Here is a 20,714-nt window from a genome sequence, read left to right as displayed (position 1 = left end):
TATTTAATATTTTCAATCATCTCTTTGACTCAAACATTCAATAAATAAAGAAAATAAAACATACGATACGCACCTTGTAACCCAGTAGTAGATAAATCCAGGATAATAAAACGTAGTCGCATGACATAACGCTGCCGCCTCACTCTCTCTCTGACTCTCTCGCCCTATCCAGCATATGTGACCAAGCAGAAAGTAATTGTGTGCCTCAAACTGGAAGTAATTGTTTACAGAATATTTTTTTAATAAATCATTTCACCAAAATTGAACAGAAACGCGTACCAAAACCAGAACGTGAGTGCTGATGGAATGGCGACCTCTGACCCATTTGTACTATTTCTCTTTGTCTATATCTGGGATCTGCAACCTGCGGCTCTGGAGCTACATGTGGCATGACGTAGGTCACGTACAACGTAACTCGAGGACCCCCTGTATTTATTTTTATCTTTTAGATTAAATATTCTTTAAATGGATTAATGATTAAAATAATAATAATTAAATATTCAAAAAATGTCCACATTTTTACATGTCTTTTACATGTCAGTAAAAAAAAAAGACTAAAGCTAGATGCCAAAGTTTTTTTAAATGACCTAAAATTGTCTAAAACGTAACAATAAAATGTTTTTGGCATTAACAAAAAAATCTGAATTATTTATTTTTTTTAAGAAAGAAAGAAAGTAAACTAAATATAGAATGTCCCAAAACAAAAGAAGAAACCTTGAAAACTACCATAAAATGTCCATAAAAATGGCCAAAAAAAGTGAGAAATTTGACAGAAAGGCAGAAAAGTCTTAAACATTTATGACAAATGGATGACAAATGACCACAACAACAGCAAAAATCAAAAACGGAAGATGAAAGGTAGAAGAAATTTAATCTCTACAGATTGAATGCTGGATAATTTTCTGTTAAAGTGCAGCTCTTATTAGCTCTTAGGCCCTCAGTACATTACACTTATTAACACTAGTATCACAATATTCAAATGTTTTGTGGCTCCAGACAGATTGTCTGTTATTTATTTTGGCATAAAATGGTTCTTTTGACAGTAAAAGTTGCTCAAGGTGGTTTGGGATAGGCTCAAACTCACCCTTGACCCAATGTAGCCAAGCAGAATAGAAAATGAATGGATGGATTATAACTACTCAAAAGAGTTGCAACCACATGTTGAGTGAGAACTGCCTCTTGTTCTACATCATAATGCAGCACCATTCAGCCTGAGCCCTTTGAACTTGTGCAATTTGTGACTGACATGTAGCTCATTCTTTTTCCCTCCCCCTCTTTCTCTGCTTGCTTGTTTTTAATTAAAAGTTGATAGAGATGAGGCCACACAGAAACAGCCGTCTTCTCTCTGTTTGTCTCCGTAGGAGATTAGGACCTTAAGCAAAGCAAAATGCTGGCATTTGTTCTTTTCTGTCAGAAAATGATCAAGTCCCCATGCATGCATGTGTTGCTTTTGTTACTGACTCTTGATATTAAAAAACTAAACTATTTGGTATTATTACTGGAGCACAGCAATCAGGGTATAAATTGTCAAATGTATCTTCCATCTCTCTTCACCGCACTGACTTTTTCCTCCCTCTCAATCAGTGCATGAATGTCATCAGTCAGTCAATGTATTTACATTTACACAAATTCATTGTGTTTCTGACAATTAGTTATTTTCACCTTTTCACGCTTGTCTGAGAAATCCCAGTTTACTGCACTTATTTGCTAACTGGTACAAATCTTCACGCTGCAGCTCAATTCCGATTTTTTCACAAGTATCAGATTTTTTCATGCAATGTGAACAGTACAATTCCGATTTTTTTTTTCTTTTGTATGTGGATATAAATCGGATATGTATGCGATGCGTCTGCACTGTGAACGCTCATCCGCTCGCATCCGATTCATACGTCATCAAAAGCCTGCTTGGAAGGGAGACTACTGACACGTTTGTGAATATACAAAGCTGTTTTGAGTAACATTGTTAACTTTTTATTTGTCTTTAATTTAATCACACTTGAAACATGAAGCATAAAGTTGACATTTGTGGCGACAGTAGAAATTCATCCCTGCAGACGCGACATCATCTTCAATGAAATCAAGATATCGAGGAGTCTCCCTTCATTTCACCAAAATATTTCTATCTCTTCCAACCTCGCTACTTGATATGCGATATGAGATGGCAAAAAACGATTTTGACGGGTTTCTGCTGTGATTGTAAACACTGACGCTCGAGGAAGCCGAGGACAGCAGCCAAACATGAGCGAGCGTGCATAATTTATGCAGGCAAGACAAATGAATCCAACTCCTAACACGTCCGCTAAGGGGTCCACCAGTCGACCAATCAGTAGCGCGCGTTGACACAGCTAAATTTGCATATGGCACTGATAAGGTCGCTTGCCTCGGCGGCTTGACTGGTGGTAAAGCGTTGCTTTGCGTTGGTTTAATTCTGTCAACACTACAACGTGACGTTGTTTTGGGTGTACGTCACTCGACGTGTGCTCTTTACGCATGCGAGTTGCGTTCACATTAGATGTCGCATTTGTTTTTGTAATGGGAATATTACATAAAAAGATCGGATTTAACAAAAAAATCCAAATTGGGCATCACGCCCTGCAGTGTGAACGGAGCCTTAATGTACCATAAAATGGATAACTAAACACCATGGTGGTGTTAAAAAAAAATAATACTGAATGCACCTAGCGTGTTTTAGCACATTTGTTGTGAATGTCCTCTTGTAATTGTTGGGTTCAGATTTAGATTCACTGACTGTCACACCCATCTAAGTGGGGCGAAATTCATTCTCCGCATTTGACCCATCCCCTGCTCTCGGGAATCATTTGGTGATCTAACCCCCCAATTCCAACCCTTAATGCTGAGTGTCAAGCAGGGAGGCAAAATGGGTCCCATTTATAGAGTCGTCGGTATGACCCAGGGCAGGGATTGAACCCACGACCTTTCAGTCTTAGGGTGGACACTCTACCACTTGGCCACTGGGCTGGTAATCAAAATATACTGTAGACTGCTACAATAAGAGTTGATTAAATAGATTCTGATTGATCCAATGTAGGATTTTAAAACAACGTTATCATTGTGCACTCCATTATTTTTAAAGAATTCCCCAATAGAGCGGTCAACAGAGCGACTTGAGCATGCAAGGAAAGGCAGCTCTAATTTTTGACCGATAGAAGATGGACAAAGAGGATTTAGTGTCTGGGTGTGTTTATCCATCTAATCAAAAGTTCAACAGAGTCAGATTCAGGCGTTAACATTTATAAAAAAAAAAAAAAGTAAAATTGTTTGGTTTTTCTTTAGTGCTTGTATACATACTCACTGATCAGTACCTTCATGGAATCCAATTCCCCTTTTCATCAAGGTTTTCTAGTTTCTTTTTACCCTTCTTCTATCTATAAAATACTTGACTTGGTATTCATGAATTATGGTCTTCCAGTTGCCTTTACACTAATGTATTTCATTCGCAACCCTGAGAAAAACACACTTGTTGCTGTGATTATATCACGTGGAATTTTCAAAGCTCTAGTATAGATGAATAACTGAGATACTGCGCTTGTTGATTCAATCCGTGTAATTACAGGAACTGAAGTGGACGAACACATATCACTGGTCATGGTTTACTATTTGACCTGAACTGTACTGCAAAAAAGTTTTTTCGTAGCACAATTTTCTTGATGGATGGATCTGACGTGTCTTGGGGATGACATTATGAAAAGGGATGAAGTAAAAGGCATATTTATTTACAAGCATGGCGGGGCCTGTCTTCGTGGCTTGGCTGTATTCTACAGTGCATGTGTCTCCAGTATGTTAGTGATGCTACTGGAGACCCAGCTCTGTTGGAATAACAACCAGGACCCATTGCATCACTACCAGGTCCCTCCGGCCACCCTGCACTCGGGCACGTGTGTGCATGTATGTGTGTGTGTCTTAAGGAGTGCGCTCGTTGCTTTTTATTCATAGCATCTACCACTTATTGATGTCCAAATATGTGTGGACATCAGACAGATTTGTAATGAGTTAACTTCCATCTTTAACAGGTTTTACAAAAACAATTCAAGAATGACGCCTTGTGGAATCCAAAATAATTTGGATACAAGTCATCTGACTGCCTGAAGTCCGTCACCTCTGGACAGGGGGGGAACTGACAATCGAGAATTTTGAGAGTTCCCAATCAGCTGGACCATTTCCAAAAGTTGTTGTAGTACTACTTTTGCCCTACCAAACATACGTGAGTTAACTTATTAACATGGATGTCCCTATATAAATATGCAGCTGGTGAGGAAGTGAACACTAAAGATCTCCTTCAAGGCATCTTGGTGCTAATCTGATCATGTAAATATCATTTACATACAAATCTAAAGGCATAAACAAGGATGCCTGTAATCGTATGCAGGTTGAGTTGCCCTTCATCCTCAAGGTGTTTGATCAAGGTCGAAAAAAGCCAAGCTCTTGAAATTCAGATTTGAAGAAGTAACAGCTCTGTAAACAGTGCATTTGATAAGAAATGTGTTCGTACACCTCAAGGCTCCTAATCGGATTCAAACGTCACCATGTGTCGAGCTATTATGTTAGAGATTAATATTAGCTCGCAAGTTTGTTTGTTTTTTTATAGCAGCTAACTGGTTGACTGACTATATTTTTGAATTAAACATGGAGTAGAATGAAGCAAAACTGAGAGTGCAAATCACATTGATAGATGAACATTATCAAGAGCGTACACTCATCAATTGCGTTATTTTTTGCAACACTAATTTGTCCGTAATTAATTCATCTAGATTAACGCGTTAAATTGACAATCCTAATTGAAACGCTTTTTTCTTGTTAAAAACAAAAAACAAATGAGCATTTGGTTATGCCGGCACCTTTGGACAAAAGCAGTATTTTTTCCCTTAAAAAGAACCACATTTCCCATGAGGCCAAGCGCATATCATTGCGAAAAGGCGTCTGCAGTTGGACAGAATTACATTGTTTCCAGTGGCTATTTTCTATTTTTTCTTTATTATTATTTCACTGTAACGTTTGTAAAATAACAGCAGATGGTAGTTGTGATCTTATCTTCTTTACTTTATACACACGCAAGTAATGCATTCACAAGCATTCGTAAACAAGAACGAACACAACTTTTAAGTGTTGGGGGGCTGGTGGGGTCAGTGTGGAAAGGCGAACTATCAAGCTGATGGCTATTTATTGCTACCACGAGATTTTCCAATAGCTAACATTAGCATCATTATTTTTGATTTGAGCATGGAAAGCTACCTACTAAAAAGAGCCGAGTCCCCGCAAAGGCAGCGTCGTTTGGAAATCCCCCGTCTTTCGCCTCCCCAGCGAGTGAAATCCTGTACTGTGCTATCCACATCCAGGTAGGCATGATTTTATCATTATTATTGTCGCCTCAACATGATAACAGTAATGGCGCGTCGACGTTTGACTCGACTTCCGTCTAGAACGACGGGAAAGGACGTATGCCGTAAAGCAGTCTGTACGTTTGTAGTTTTTTTGTGTGTGTGGCAGAGTTCACAGCATCCACCTCAAAGTTGTTTAGTGCCAGTAAAAATGATACAGACCCCCTCAGACCATGACAAAGGTTCAATGTTTCATCAGCAGAATTATGAAAACATGAATTGAAGGTTCAAATCCTATTTAGTGTTGCTTTAACAAAGATGCCCCCTGCCTGTCAGAACTGTCCTTTAAAACAAGACCACACCTCCTCCTCCCTTCGATTTGTATTCAAGAAGAGCAACGACATACTGTAGAGGAAAACCAATTCCTGTCACTTTTTTTTAATGAGGAACATAAACAGCTCTTTATACAAGTGTGCTGAAACAAAACAAAAGTGCAGCTCGAACGTATGGAGAAGAAAAATATATTTCCGTTTTTGATTAAATACTTTGCTGTCTAAGTGTTCTCTATTGCTCCATTAACACGGTGGACATGTGACATACATGGTTGTCATTGGAAACGGAATGACATTAACGAGTTGATGCTTTGCTCAAGGACATCATCTGGGTTTGGTGAGAGAGGGAAGCTCATTTAGTCCCCTTCGCTCATATCCATATGCCGTTTGAGTTATTGGAGCCGAGGTTGCTTAAAATTCATCGTTTATATGGATTATGACTTCTTGAAATATAAAATTCCGTATGGACGAGAGAAAAAATATGGAAAATGTAGAGACTGATCAGTGTGTGTGTACGTAAGAAGAGTGACTGTTTTCATGCATCATATATAATATGTTCCGGTGACAACCAATCACCTGTTTTCTGGGTTTGGTCATGTGACATTTGCAAGCTGAGCCCTTAAGCACTGTGATGTCATTTTCAGTGGAAAGCAAGTGGCAAAATGGAGAGATGGATAAATACGAGTGGATTTTGGATTTTGGATTTTGCTGCTTAGTTCATATTCCACAAATGCAATATCAATCAGAATGCTGTGTTTGGACGATAGTGACCGTGTTTGACTTGACTTACCCTTTAAAATGGCATTTTTGTCATTTGTGGGGTTAAGAAGTGCGTGGTCCTATTTGCCCCCCCCCCCAGTAGCGCTGATGAAAAATTCAAAACTCATTTCAATTTGCCCTTCGTTGATTTAGGCAAATGGAGACAAATCAGATAACAGGAAAATTGCCCGCATTGTTGCACTGCTCACTCGCGTTTCTCCTGCACCCCTTTGCTAGAATTGGATTAATGCATTTTGAGCATGCGTGTCTCCCACCTCACCGCCGTGCACCTGAGCTGTCTGAATCTGCGTCTTTGAGCCCCCTGCTTTGGTATTTTTATGATGAGCATATCTCACAGTGCTCAAATGCAATGGGGTTCCTATTTATGCCATTTTTATTCCACCATCTGACTGTGTTGACGGGATATGGAAGTTAATGAATCGCACGAGCTTTGTAGAAAGTCATTGTGATGAGCCATCAAAAGCATATTCCTCAGTTTTAGTGTGGAAATTCATCCAACCATTCTCTATACTGCCTATCCTCAATAGAATCAGGGGCAAGATGATGCCTATCCGAGCCTAGTTGAGTTTGGGCGACAGGTGGATGTCACCTGGATTGGTTGCCAGCCACAATTACTAAAAAAATTATATATACGGTAGTATGAATTCATGCTGTTGAATTAGTTTGTAAAATTGTTATGTTGAAAACGTCTTGACTGCTTGCTGTCATTCATTTGATGTTGATCAGGGGCAAATATCATAAGTTTGACTTCTTTCTGTCCCCCTTTCATTTTTTTTAAGAGTGAAATAAATAATTGAATTGAATTGGAATTTAGAGTAAACCAACTCAAATAGATTCAAATCCAAAACCTCAGAACTTTGGGGCAGACGTGCTAAAAGGGCTGCCTGTTCTGGAACTTATACAAATAAAATGAAAGATGGAAATAAGTGAGAAGTTGACAATTACCCCACCAGGCAGCCATATGAGTGTAGAACATATTGAATGTCTGTACAAATATAATGTTACTACTCCTGCGCAGTGGGAAATTATATTGACATTATACAGAGCTTATTTGGCTTCATGGCGCCCACTAGTGCGCTCCCTGTGTAGACTTGATTAAACTTTTCAGAGAGCTGTCCCCACAGATGTGCTCCAGGTGTCTACCTCATTTTTCATTAACTTTGAAATGACATGATAATGGTTCAGGGAAAAGACTAAAGGCAGCATTTTTTCTTTACCTATACATTTTATCATCCCTCAAGTCATACAACAATATTGTTTCATTTCTACGCCATCACACTCCTGGGCTGATGGGCTATGTTCTCATATTTTTACATTTGCTGCACAGCGGCTCCCTGCAGATATTTTAGGCTCAGTTGCTTTTCAGGTGGGCTCTGAGTGTGGCTCTTTCAGGAGAGAAGCACGTACTTCAGGAAATGTGTATCTTTCTAACTACAGTTGGAAGGCACTCAGAGGTGGTAGTGATGGAGCATACTAAATGTTTTTTTTTTTTTACCTATAGAAATAGAAATACATTGCAATTTATGTTTTTATTATTTTTGGGGTTATTAGAATTAGTCTCCACATTTTGTGCATATAATCAAAATATTTGGTGGGAAAAAAAACATTCTACTCTCAGTAAATAGAAATGGATTTTCAAAGGGAGAAAATAAAATACTGTGGTAGATAATGTTGAGCATGTAACCAAAACATTTAACTAATTTGCTCCCAAAAACGTTTTTATACGTTCTATTTTAAATATTATCATGGTCCCAAAAACGTATTTGATGCAGCTTCTGAACTGAAGAGAACGCTTGAAGCAATGGTAGTAGGGGTGGAATGGTTCACAAAATCTACGTTTCGGTTCGGTTTTCGGTTTTGTGCTGACGGTTTTCGGTTCCGTTCCGTTTTCAGTTTTAGAAAAATCAATTATGTCTTGGAGTTAAATGATCTTTGTTTGTCACTTTTTTACTCGCGACTGCCGCCTCTGGCCCAAAACCTAACTGCAGCATCTGTGTCAGGCTCGTTCATGGTGCGCGTGCAAGTACGTGCACGATCTTAAAGTGACAGCCACAGTTGACAAATGAAGACATGACTTCAAATGAGGTAAGAAAAACACCGCCCCTCCCCAAAGAAACTGTGGAGTGTGAGGGTCCGCACACTCTACTATAAAGGGAAGATAAAAGCTGATAGATGCAGTCAGAGTAAAACAGTCAGGGCTCTTCGTACTCATCTGGGCATCGGTGGAGCATGCATGATGTAGAAAAAGCTTTAATATTACCTTTTTAAACTGTACAAGTGTATAGTATACAGTATTCACAGCTAATTACTATTATTATTATTTTATTATCATCTAAATTATTATTATTATTATTATTGTTGTTGTTGTATTAATACTAACAAATAACCGCTCAATTGGATAGCAAAAGGTAAAACCAACTTATGTCTGTTGCCATTCATTCAACAGACTAACAATTACTAAATAAGTCTTATTTGGTGGGCATAAGACAAAGATGTGTCATAATTCATATCTATATGGATAGGGTAATGATTATCTCGTGTACTATTACTCTCTCTACATGATGTGTGAATGAGCTCGACTCATGCTCTAAGTAGCTACCACCACACTAGATTTCAAATGAAACGGACAAGATGTGCTTTAATTGCAGACCTCCACCTTTATTTTGAGGGGATTTGTGGTACGTCAACGTTTGCCTCCCAATAACCCAATCTGACGGCGGAAGTGGGAAAGTCCGTCGGAATGTGCATCGAGGACAACGGGGCGGGCGACGGCTAGCTGCTTGCTATATGCGAGCCCCGATTATCCTCGGGTCAAACTAAGCTCTTGTTTGAAACAAATCACCACAGTCATGAACATAGCGATTTCCAGCCAGTTATAATTCCGAGGTCTGTTTTATGTTCCAGTGCTTTGGATTAAAGACTCAGTAGCGATGCTAGGAAGCTAAGGCCAGTAGCCATCACGAAACCCGTCAGGGCTTTACCCGCCCTGCTGCAATATGATTGGCTGTCCCGTCGCTAGAAGGATATGACATTCGTCGTAACCATGGACGCCATCGTAACCATGGTCGCTGCCATAGTGGTGTAGCGAGCGTCGCTGCGAGTCTGAAAGCGCTCCCAGCATGCTTTGGGGCGCTAAAGATTGAAATAGTGTTTTAAAGTGCATGTTCTGTCTTAATTATTTCTTTAGTTAATGGTCTAGTGGTGACTTTTTAGTTTTTCTGTGACACCGTGATTGTGCATGACGTGGAATAATGACTTGGCTACCTTTTGTGGAGTTGAAGTGAAGGTAAGAGATATCTTCTGCTTACAGAAAATGAAGTGTGAACTGAGCCTCACTGCTCTTTGCGAGTGGCACGTTGGGATAAAAAAAAGAAAAAAAGAGTTGCACTCATGAGGTGGGACTCGTGGGACAAAATAAAAAGTGGCGTGAAGGGACCGAACAGAGCGCGGACGGACCGAACCAAAACTCTTAAACCGATTGACTTTAACGGTTTTCAAAAACCGTTCCATCCCTAAATGGTAGTAATTACAAAAACTGCCAGCAGGTGGCAGCAGAGTATAAGAGATTAAAAGTTGTAACACGCACGTTGCAAAAAGCTTTTTTTTTTTAAACAGATGTGTGAATAATGGTGAAACTTAGCTATTTTCTAATGCTAATAGCTGAAAAACGAAAACAGATACAAATATACGTTTTTCCTGATGAAAGAAGAGACTGTTATCTTTCCTTTGGTAGGTTCCATGTTTTTTTTAGCAATAGAACACAATATTGCAAAATTAGTCAAATTCCAGTAAAACAGCAAAGGCAGTTGCTTCAATGAAAATGGCTGGGAGTGAATGAGTTAATGGTGCTTTTTTTTATTGTTGTTAGTATTTGTGGTGGAAATTTGCCCAAAGAGAGATCGAGATTTGGACTCTACCAGCCATTCGGTAATGCATGTTAAAGCATTTACAAATAAACACGTGAGGGTGGCATTGTTGGTAGATGTGTGGGCAGTTCGTGAGTGCTATAAAATCCTAATGAGAGGGATCTGTTTAGTCCAAAATGTCAGAGCTCTCAGTGAGAGGAGAAATGCCGGTGATAAAAATAAAAAATAAAAAATAGACAAGTGGGAGATGAGAGGAGACATGAAAGGAAAACATGGAGAGATGGGATGCGACGATTGCATGAGGAAAGGACAAAACCAACAAATCACTTCATGTATTAGTATGGCCTTAATTCAGTTTAACATTTAGGTTTTGGGGGTTGCACACTCATGTTGAAGCAAATTGAGAAGAGTGACTGCTGATTCAAAAGATGAAATGGTAAATGAATATAATAATGGCAACGCACCATTATCATAATCATATTAGCAGGGGGATGATAGTGTTGTCATGGCATTTTCAATTCCGATAAAAGCTTTGCCCAAATTAACTCAAAATGAAATGGCATTGGAGGAAAAAAATAATCTTGTTTGTGTAATGAAATGATGTCTCTTTTTCCATTCATATTTTGAAGACCGCCACAACCGTTTGTAGTGATATACACATGACCGTGTCTGCCATGTAAACTGTGTCACGGATCTTCTGGAACCTTTAATAAGACTTCTACACACAACAAAGGCACATTGTTCTTCAGGTAAAAATGGTAGGCTATAATCAAGATGGTGGCTCCCCATAGTGCAGAAGCTTCTTGAGCTCCGGGGATTAGGCCCCTTTACTATCTCGGCATCGGTCCGTTGTGGTGAAGAAGGAGCTGAGTCCAAAGGCAAAGCTCTCAATTTACCGGTCGATCTACGTTACTACCCTCGCCGTGACAGAAAGAACAAGATCCCGGATACAAGGGGCCGAACTGAGTTTCCTCCGCAGGGTTTCCGGGCTCTCCCTTAGAGATAGGGTGAGAAGCTCGGTCATCCGGGAGGGACTCAGTGTCGAGCCGCTACTCCTCCACGTTGAGAGGAACCAGTTGAGGTGGCTCGGGCATCTGGTTCGGATGCCTCCTGGACGCCTCCCTGGAGAGGTGTTCCGGGCATGTCCCACCAGCGGGATGCCCCGAGGACACGCTGGAGAGACTATGTCTCTCGTCTGTCCTGGGAACGCCTTGGGATCCTGTCGGAGGAGCTGGTTGAAGTGGCTGGGGAGATGAAAAGTCTGGCCTTCCATGCTAAAGCTGCTGCCCCTGCGACCCGACCCCGGATAAGCGGTAGATGATGGATAGATGGACTCATCTCAGCACAAATAGCGCATGATGTGAAGTATAGCTCAAACGAACTCTACCAATTTAGAGTAAATTCAATGACATCTATTTCATTTACGTTGAAGTACTCTTAGCAGACTGCAGCTCGTGTGAACCAAACAGCACACAGCGCGGAGAGGTGGTGGATGGAGAGGCTGGCAATAGAAAGCGTTGCTCATAGCAACAGAAGCAGGGTAAATGTACCAGATAGCTAGCTCAGCTAAAGGCTCGCAAGCCACCGCTAAAATCACAACATTTGCTCACTGGATTAGAAGCAAGATGAGGACATGTTCCGTTCTTTGGTAAATATGGCTAAATGACAACATGCCCAAATTAACCGTCGAGATTGATGGACTACAGCTGTTTTGAGTGGGCCGTGACTGCCATTCAGGGAAGAAATGCAGGGGTCGACTATGTATCATCAACAATGGTTGATGCACAAACAGTGGATTTAAAGGGAGCCATCGAATGATGAATCGAGGAAATGAAGCATTTGAGTTTTAAATGCTCGCTAACACTTGCCTCGCTAGCTGATTACGTCACCACTTTTTACATAGCTCCAAGAGCTAATGCTAATGCTAACACTAGCACGCCATCATCAAGGCACACGAATCATCAGCACGCAGGGCAGTAACAAGAGATCTGACTGTGCACATCAGGAGGGCCAAACAGTCGTATGCTTCAAAAATCCAGGGCCACTTCACCTCCAATGACCCTTGGAGTATGTGGAAAGGCATTAAGTATGTCACAAACCAAAACACCAAATCTCAAAAGGCCCCTCTCTGCCGGATGCCCTCAACAACACCCCTTATGTCAGAGCCACATGACGATATGCAACTCATCTTATCGCCAAAAGACTGGAGTAGAACCCTGCAAAGGATTAAACCCACAAACCTGCAGGCCCCAGTATCCCAGAGCGTGTACTGAGGGACTATGGAGGTGCTAACAGACGTTTTCAACACCTCGCTGCAACCAGCGTCTGTCCCAACCTGCCAAAACACTGCCAGCAGATGCAGACAGAGCGCTCGCTGCATCACAAATGACCCAACAGAACCCCCCCCCCCTCCCCTCCCTCCCCCACCCCCACACACACTTCCGTTACCTCCACTCAGGCAGGAGGTTACGAAGCATCTGGAACAGTACCGACAGGTTGAGGAACAGCTTCTTTCCTGCTGTTGACTGTTAAACTCAAATGATGCCCTGTAGCCTCGACATTTCATCTGTGAATGTAAAACACTTTATTCTTGAACACTATTCTTTTTGTCAAGTCCAAAATGACCTTGTAAATATCATGTGCAAACCGTGAATGAGTATCTCTCTTATCTCTTTATCACATTTATTTGATCTTACTTTTCCCTTCTTCTTTTTTTCCTTACAAGGCTTGGGACTTTCTGGGCTGTTTGGTGCCATATCATGTGAAAATGTGTCATGTTATGAAATTAATATTTCTCGAATCCTTGAAAAAAATCAAATGCCCTTATTGATTTATTTGACGGACAAAGATAATTATGTGTGTGATGAGGTGTGAGGAGCAGGTGCATTGATATAATAGACGTGTTGGGGTTTGTGAGAAATGATTATGGAACGTTATACTTTGACATTTACCGAGGCATATCTCCACTGGTAGTAGACACACACACACACACACACAGGTTTGTTTTACTATCTTTGTGGGGCAATCTCATTGACATAATGCATTTCCTAGCCCCTCCCCCTAACCCCAACCATCAAAAATTATTGCCTACCCCTATTCCTTACCCTAACCTCAACCATAACCCAATTCAAACCTAAACTCTAAAACCAAGTCTTGACCCTCAAAAAGAGGTCTATACTTGTGGGGACCAGCAAAATGACTCCACATGGACGGCTGGGCCCCAAAACTCTGTGAAATCCCAAAATGTTGGCCCCACTGTGTGACAAAAACAAGACCACACACACGCTCAGAGTGACAGATAATTGTGGGCAGCTGAGTTTTCACTGCATTTCCATCAAACATTACTTAGGATGATTTCCGCAAGCATTTCAAGCTCTTTGTCTGATGATGCAAGCCACTCTGACTGAAAGCTCACGTCCAACTTCATTACGGCCTGGCCAACTGATTGAGCGATCAAAGCTAATCACATTTAATCATATGTAAAAAGCACCACTGAGTGCTCAGGCATGACCAGACTCTCCCCTCGACTCCCATTTTTAGCCCAGCTCGCATCCTTCACACTTTGACCCCCACACACAGATGTCCTTGTCCTTCCTGTTTATTCTGAATCCTGAGTGCGAGTGATTGGCAGACAAGAAAATAGGTTTGGGGGATTTTTTTTTTTTTTTTAAGTCGGACATCCTTGGTAGAGGCCTTGCAGGCATTCCAGAGAGAGACAAGATGTTCTGTGTGACTAACACAGCTTTATCAGGACAAGCTGAATATGATCTGGCACTCACAGGCAATATTTTGAACATGATGCTTATCTTTCCTATTTATATTCGCCACACCATCTTGAAAGCAGCTGTGTCTTAAGCATCTTAGATTTCTTCCACTATTTCCTATTTTCCTATTTCACTATGCTTTGATGAGATTTTGATGTCCCGCTGAGATGCTCTCACACCAAAATGTTGTAATAATGTCGTGTGATAACTGGAAGGGATAAAAGTAAATGACGCAAAGTGTGTAAATATTCCTGCGGTAGGAATATGCAACATATGAATTGTAGCTGTGACCCAGGCGTAGAGTTTGTGGAGGGTGATGATGCAAAAATTCTCAAGGCACAGTTGATATATGTTGTGGTCCAATTTAATTTGCCTTGAAGTTAAACTCAAACAAACCTCAAAGAAAGTCATCTGCTCTCAAGTTTCAGTGCGACAAAGTACTGTACGACACAGTATGCAGTCCAGGGATCACCACCTTTACAAATACTCACCTTCTGCATATGCATGATGCTTTCATTAGATTCATCTTCCCTTTGGAAATGGAAGAAAATGAACCGTGACATTGGACACTGGATATGGATAAGTTCTAACATTTTAGGCATGTGAAAGAAAAGGAACTTGCTTGTTTGTTTCAGAACTGATTAGATTCCACTTGTCTTGATTATCACTTTAATTTTGTTCTAAAGAGGGTACTGAAGCATATTGCATTCACTTGGAAAAAGAAGATCTCTGGTTTTTCTGAGTAGCCTATTTCTTGTGTGGTGGTGGGAGGGCTTTGTTTTATTGAGTATTTTTTCTGTTTTTAGATATTTTTTTCCTGTTTTTCTGAATATTTTTTCTGTTTAAAAAAAATATCCTGTTTTTCTGAGTATGTTCCCCTGCTTTTTCAGAATATTTGTTATGACAGAAAAAAATATATTTTAAAGAAAAAAATATTTCGAAAATGAGAAAATACAAAAATACAAATAAAAATTGCCCTGAAAAACAGGAGGGTTTTTTCCCCCAAGCAATACACTTCCGTAAAAGAGAGCCTTAACCATGAAAAGATTACAATGAATGTGTAGTGGATTACAAATAAAATGCATTTACTCAACTTTATTTTGAACATTTAAAATGACAATAAAACAATAATAATGTCCCAATTGTGTCAAAAACAAATAACAAACATTTAAGTTATTCTCACTCATTACTCATTATTCATTAATGCTTTAACAAAAATTTCACTTTTAACCACTTTTTTATTATTCCTCCCTGGTATATTTTGCAAAAATGAATTTTTATACAATTTGTTAAATTGACAACTACTTGTACTTTTTTTTTTAATGTTTCCCTCCAGACCATTCCACAAAACCACTCCACAGATCTAAATGCACAAACTTTTGAGTTTTGTGTGAGCATAATGTTGTTTAAATTTCAATTCCCCTCTCAAATAAAAACCCCCATCTCTCTCTGTAAATATTTTTTGTATGTTGCCGGGCAGCAATTTATTATTTGCCTTTTATGTTATTTGTCCAGTTTTAAAATCTAGTTCAAGGTACCCTACATGATTTATTATCCTTATGGCTTTTTTTATTTATTTTTTCGCAGTGTACATAATCATTGTATTGTGGTTTTGTAGGAATTATCCCAAACTTTTACACAGTAATTCAAATGTGGTCATATCAATAAAAAAATACAAAATATACATTGTTTTCTCATTTAATATGTGTCTGGCCTTTCCCAACAATCCAACAGTGTGTGCTACCTTTGCCCTAACATGTATTACAAGTTTAACATGCCTTTCCAGCAGAGTCGTCAAGAATCACACTCAAAAATTTGTTTTCAATTTGAACGTTATTAACCCTCAGTATTATTTGTGTATTATTGTTATTACTATTATCTTATGTGGTTTATACGGCCAATATATTTGTTTCTGGGCCCACTTCACACTGTCATTTTATGAATAATGAGTTTTTTCTTGCCTAAGAAATGCTGCAAGTGAATTGTCATTCACAGTGCATGAATCAAATTCATCACATGTCCAGGAGAGCAAAACTAATCCTAAGAGTTTTAGTTTAATAGCCTCCAGTGTGTCACTGTTTGAATATTTCTTAGAGACTTTCGCAGCTTGTTAAAGTAGCTTGTGACATGAAACTTGCACAAAATGAGAGAACTTCAGCTCAGGGCTCCGACTTATAGATGGCGTTGTTTGTTTGAAATGAGCAGTCAAACAGAAACAATGGTGTACAATATGTTTGTCTGCTTCCACAGGATGCTCTGCTGCAGCTGGCAGCCGTTGTCGATGTGCGCTCGCTGCGAGTCGCCCTTCGAGACGGCGTACAGACGCTGTTACCCCACACGGTATAAACACACGCACGCACATTTACAGTATTCTGTGAGTGGTGGAGTTAATCCCTCTGACCTTATTGTATTTATTTATTTATTTATTTATTTATTTATTTATTTATTTATTTATTTATTTATTTATTTATCTATTTATTTATCTATTTATTTATCTATTTATCTATTTATTTATTTATTTATCTATTTATTTATTTATTCAGTTGCCCTTATAAGAACAGAGATTATCCCATTACAGGGATTTTTTAAAAAAAAATTATAACGGGGGATATGTTCCATACACTCGCACAACAATAAAAACACGATATAGAAAGATCATATTAAAAATTAAAAATTTTATAAAAACATGATATAGAGAATTTGTTTTATTATTTTATTATTTTAATCCCTTAGAAGCTTAAACACACCAGTTCTCACTTCTGTTCAGTCTTCCGTCCATTGTACATTTATGTTTTATTGGTTTATGCAGTATAGAAAACATTGATATCAAATTGACGCCAATACAGTGTGAACCCCTCTATTTGCAGACGATAGAGACCAGGCCAGCTCGTGAATAGCATTATTATTATTCCAAAAGCACAACACCCATTTTATTGTAACTGTCTGCATGGGTAGACTTTTCTTTACTTTATTTTGCTAGAATAGCACAGATTAAAGAACACAGCCGACTCCCGGGTAAATGAAGCGGCTCCCCTCATTCTCTTTCAAATCAGAGCAGTCGTAGCACATACAAAGCTTGACATTGCAGAAGCAGACATTTTCTCATGAGATACAGGTCGACCTGAGTGCTGGCCAGAATGTTGCCGGTGGTACTATACAAATCAAAATCCTGACAAAATGTTTGCTTAAAACTATGAGGCAAAGAATGAACCATGCTATAGCAAAAGAAAACTTTGAGTAAATGTGTGTGCTTGTGTGTGTGTGTTCCATTCTAGGAATGTGTATGTGTGTACACAACACTGCAGGGAAACTCAAGGCTGCTGTCGGACGACCCGCCACATGAGCTGCCACAGGAGGGCAAGATCAGGTGCGTGTTGTTTCAGTGTGTGTGTTCCATGCGTGCGCGGCCCGCCACAGATGTTTGCTTTGAGTGGCTGACTGCTGCGCGCTGATTTGCTGCGCCTTTGTCAAGGGAGGTAGTGCCCTGAGAGGCATTGCAATAAGGGAGCGAAGAGGGATGATTATGAGCTGCTCAGCGCTCAATCACGTCACACGCCGGCCTCTCTTCGTGCCTCTCAGTCTGCCATGACAACTGTGCGGTTCCACCTTCCCCTTTTCCCTCAGAGCAACCAATTCCCCCACAATGAGCCATGGGACGCATTAGGAGTCAATAACACCATAAGGTGCCGTTGAGACTTCCTCGTTGCACCCCCCCCCCCCTTCCCCCTCTCCCAAAAAAAGAAGTCAACTTCATTTTCATTGTATTCAATAGATGTTATGCTGGTAAAAATGTATTTGGGTCAAGCAGTGTGTGGGGAAAAAGTATATAAAATGAAGGAAGCAGATGTTTGGCCACTCATAATAAGACCTCCGTTTTCATTGTTCTGCTACTTTCATGATGACAGTGATTCTGATGAGCCACCAAAGGCACTTCATAGTGATATTGACCCTCGGAAGTTTGGATTTGTCCACTCCGCTTTTCCCGTCTTGATGCTCAACTTCCTCATCTTCAGTGGCAGGAGCACTGCAGGGCTAGTGGAGGTGACAATGCGAAGACCATTTATGCTGTTTGAAGTGCTCTCTTGACGTTGTGTGCTCCCACCACGGCTACCTGTGTGCTTGCTAATATCTGACAATACATTATTGATGAAACGGTGTCTTTGTCAGACAAGAGCCCCCTTTGACGACACCTCGCTGTGACATAAATGCTAGATTGCACACACACAGGCATGTTTATGCAGGAAGATTCCCACAAGGAAAAATGAACAGTATTGTGCTAAACATCAGATATGTTTAAATAAACAACATTTTCCATGCAAAACATATTTTATGTTACCTTTCCTGATCTATGTATCTTGATATTTTCATTGATTTATACTTGTACTTACATTAGGTACAAATATTGTGTTTATTGTTGGTTTTAATTCAACTTATCCAATTCAATCAACGAAATTAATGTAACTCGAATTACCTAATACCTTTAGAATATAGTAAATATATTTACAATATTTTGAAGATATTAGATAATTTTAACTAATAATAATTTGATTTAGTCATTTTTAACTTCAAATGTTGAAGTTTAAAATATTTGAATGAAAAAAATAACAAGCTACTCGGAAAATGAAAAATGTATAACTAAATGTATGAGCCTCAACATTTATATCTATAAGAGCTGCTGTATTAAAATTGGGCCTCTCCTATGCTCAGTCTAAATTGGCATTGCATAATTAAAAAAATACACAGGGTTCCTTCAGAACTTTAAAGAGGGAATCAACCCAAAAATGTTCTTTACAATAATAGAGTATGTTATTAAAGTGTGTGAGGAAACTGTTGGAGGGAAGACACTGAAGAGAATGACAGAGAGAAAGCGAGCCAGGGAGGAACAATCTGTAAGTTCAATACTTTTTTGTAACTTACTAAATGTATATAGTGAAATCTCGTTCTATTATTATAATTTATTTCAGCAAAATTAATTACACTTTCTTTTTTTTAACCCCTATTGGCATTATTGTTATATACTGTACACCCCACTAGTCTAAACACGGCATTCTGATTAATAGTGTGTTTGTAGAATATGAGTTAAGCAGCTAATTTTACCCATTTTTATTCTTCTAAGGGGGCGGCCATTTTGCCTGAGAATGATATCACAGTTGCTCAGGGCTCAGGTAACGACCAATCACAACTCCGCTTCAGAAAATAGGTGAGCCATGATTGGTCATTATTGAGCAACCTGCGATGTCCTTTTCAGTCGAGACCAAGTGGCAAAATGGCCGCCCCCTGCGAGGGATTAAAAACGGGTGAAATTTGCTGCCTAACACAATATTAATCAGAATGTCGTGTTTAGATCCGTGCAGGCACTTACTACATCATATTATTGTAAAGAACATTCTTGGGTTGAATTTGCAATTTTGAAAAGTCTTAAAAGGCATTGAATCCATCCAAAAACAAGGTCTTAAAGTATTCTAAATCAATCTTTCAAAAGTCTTAAAAATGTTTCCAATCTTGGAAAAAAATGTTAATGTGATGCGTAGGATTTCATTATGAATGGTTGTTTGTGTGCAGTTGAGGGTTTGCCCCGAATGTCGGCCAAAGTCAGCTGGGATGTGCTGCAGCACACCCACGAGCCTGGTGAGCATAAGCAGTACAAAGATTGGATGGTTGCACAATGAAAATAGCCAGAATTATTATTTTTACTTAACTAGAAAAAGTATTTTAATGTATTTTCATTATTTCCTGGGGTTAAAGTTGAGAATTTCCAAGTATTTTAATCAGTGTACTCAAAAGAGTTAAACTCTTGCAGGCCTTTCTCACAGCTTGTGATCCGCATTAATCAAGTCAACTTTTCCTCAGGCAGACGGCTTGTCAGGGCTGTTTTTATCTTGCTCTCTAACAAGAACGATAGCTCGCCAGGCACTTTGGACACAGAAGTTGTCATAGCAATCATTTCATTTTTTACCAAGACGGTGGGGAATTTCTGCAAATGGACTGATATCTGTTTCACATGGGGTGCACAACCTCAGCCAGCATGCATTAACCACACAACCTGAAGGTTTTCTAGTTTTTAGAGTTTAGACCGTTCATGTTTAATTTCAGAATATTTTGAGTAGCACATAAGTAATACTGTATGTATCCATTATAGCTGTCTAATGTAAACGTATCATTTATAGACCACAGCTAGGAAATGATCGTGAAGGTTACACAATATTACTTTACTTTGAATATTTTACGCCCGACATTTTGGTTTACGGTAGAACCTTTAAGATTGAACACATCTGCTCCAGAATATTGGTCGACATCCTATATTAACTGTCATGCAAATGTAAAACTGTAAAGTTCAAACTGAATAAAATAAATCACTATTACACAAGGTAAGAGGCTAATCAAGAGTCTTTGTGGTGCACATTCTTTTTTCTCATTTTTTTTATTGCTGCCCATCATCAAACACTTTCCTCTTTGCCATCACTGGAAATCTTTTGTGGTGGCATCAAAAACACAACAGAAGGCACAAGCTTTTAAAGCATATATTTGACTGAAAATGTCCAAAACAATGGAAAAAACGTTGGAACATTTTGCATATAGGTTAACTCATTTGCTCCCAAAAATGTATAAATATGTTACATTTCAAATGTTTTAAGT

The 20,714-nt window shown here is 39.3% G+C and overlaps 1 protein-coding gene across 2 annotated transcripts in view; it reads left to right on the top strand.

Moving 5' to 3' along the window:
* pde2a (phosphodiesterase 2A) overlaps positions 1–20,714 on the top strand; it is a 158,677-nt gene that overhangs the window by 112,096 nt on the left and 25,867 nt on the right. For both annotated transcript variants that reach the window (XM_086080406.1, XM_086080407.1), the window contains exons 3-4: positions 16,329–16,418; positions 17,354–17,445. In XM_086080406.1, the coding sequence (XP_085936532.1) occupies positions 16,329–16,418; positions 17,354–17,445 (182 nt within the window). The remainder of the gene's footprint in view (positions 1–16,328; positions 16,419–17,353; positions 17,446–20,714) is intronic.

Source organism: Leptonotus elevatus, chromosome 7 (genome assembly GCF_054856555.1).
Source record: "Leptonotus elevatus isolate MCC_2025b chromosome 7, RoL_Lele_1.0, whole genome shotgun sequence".
NCBI classification, from domain to species: Eukaryota; Metazoa; Chordata; class Actinopteri; order Syngnathiformes; family Syngnathidae; genus Leptonotus; species Leptonotus elevatus.
This window is presented reverse-complemented; position numbering and strand designations above follow the sequence as displayed.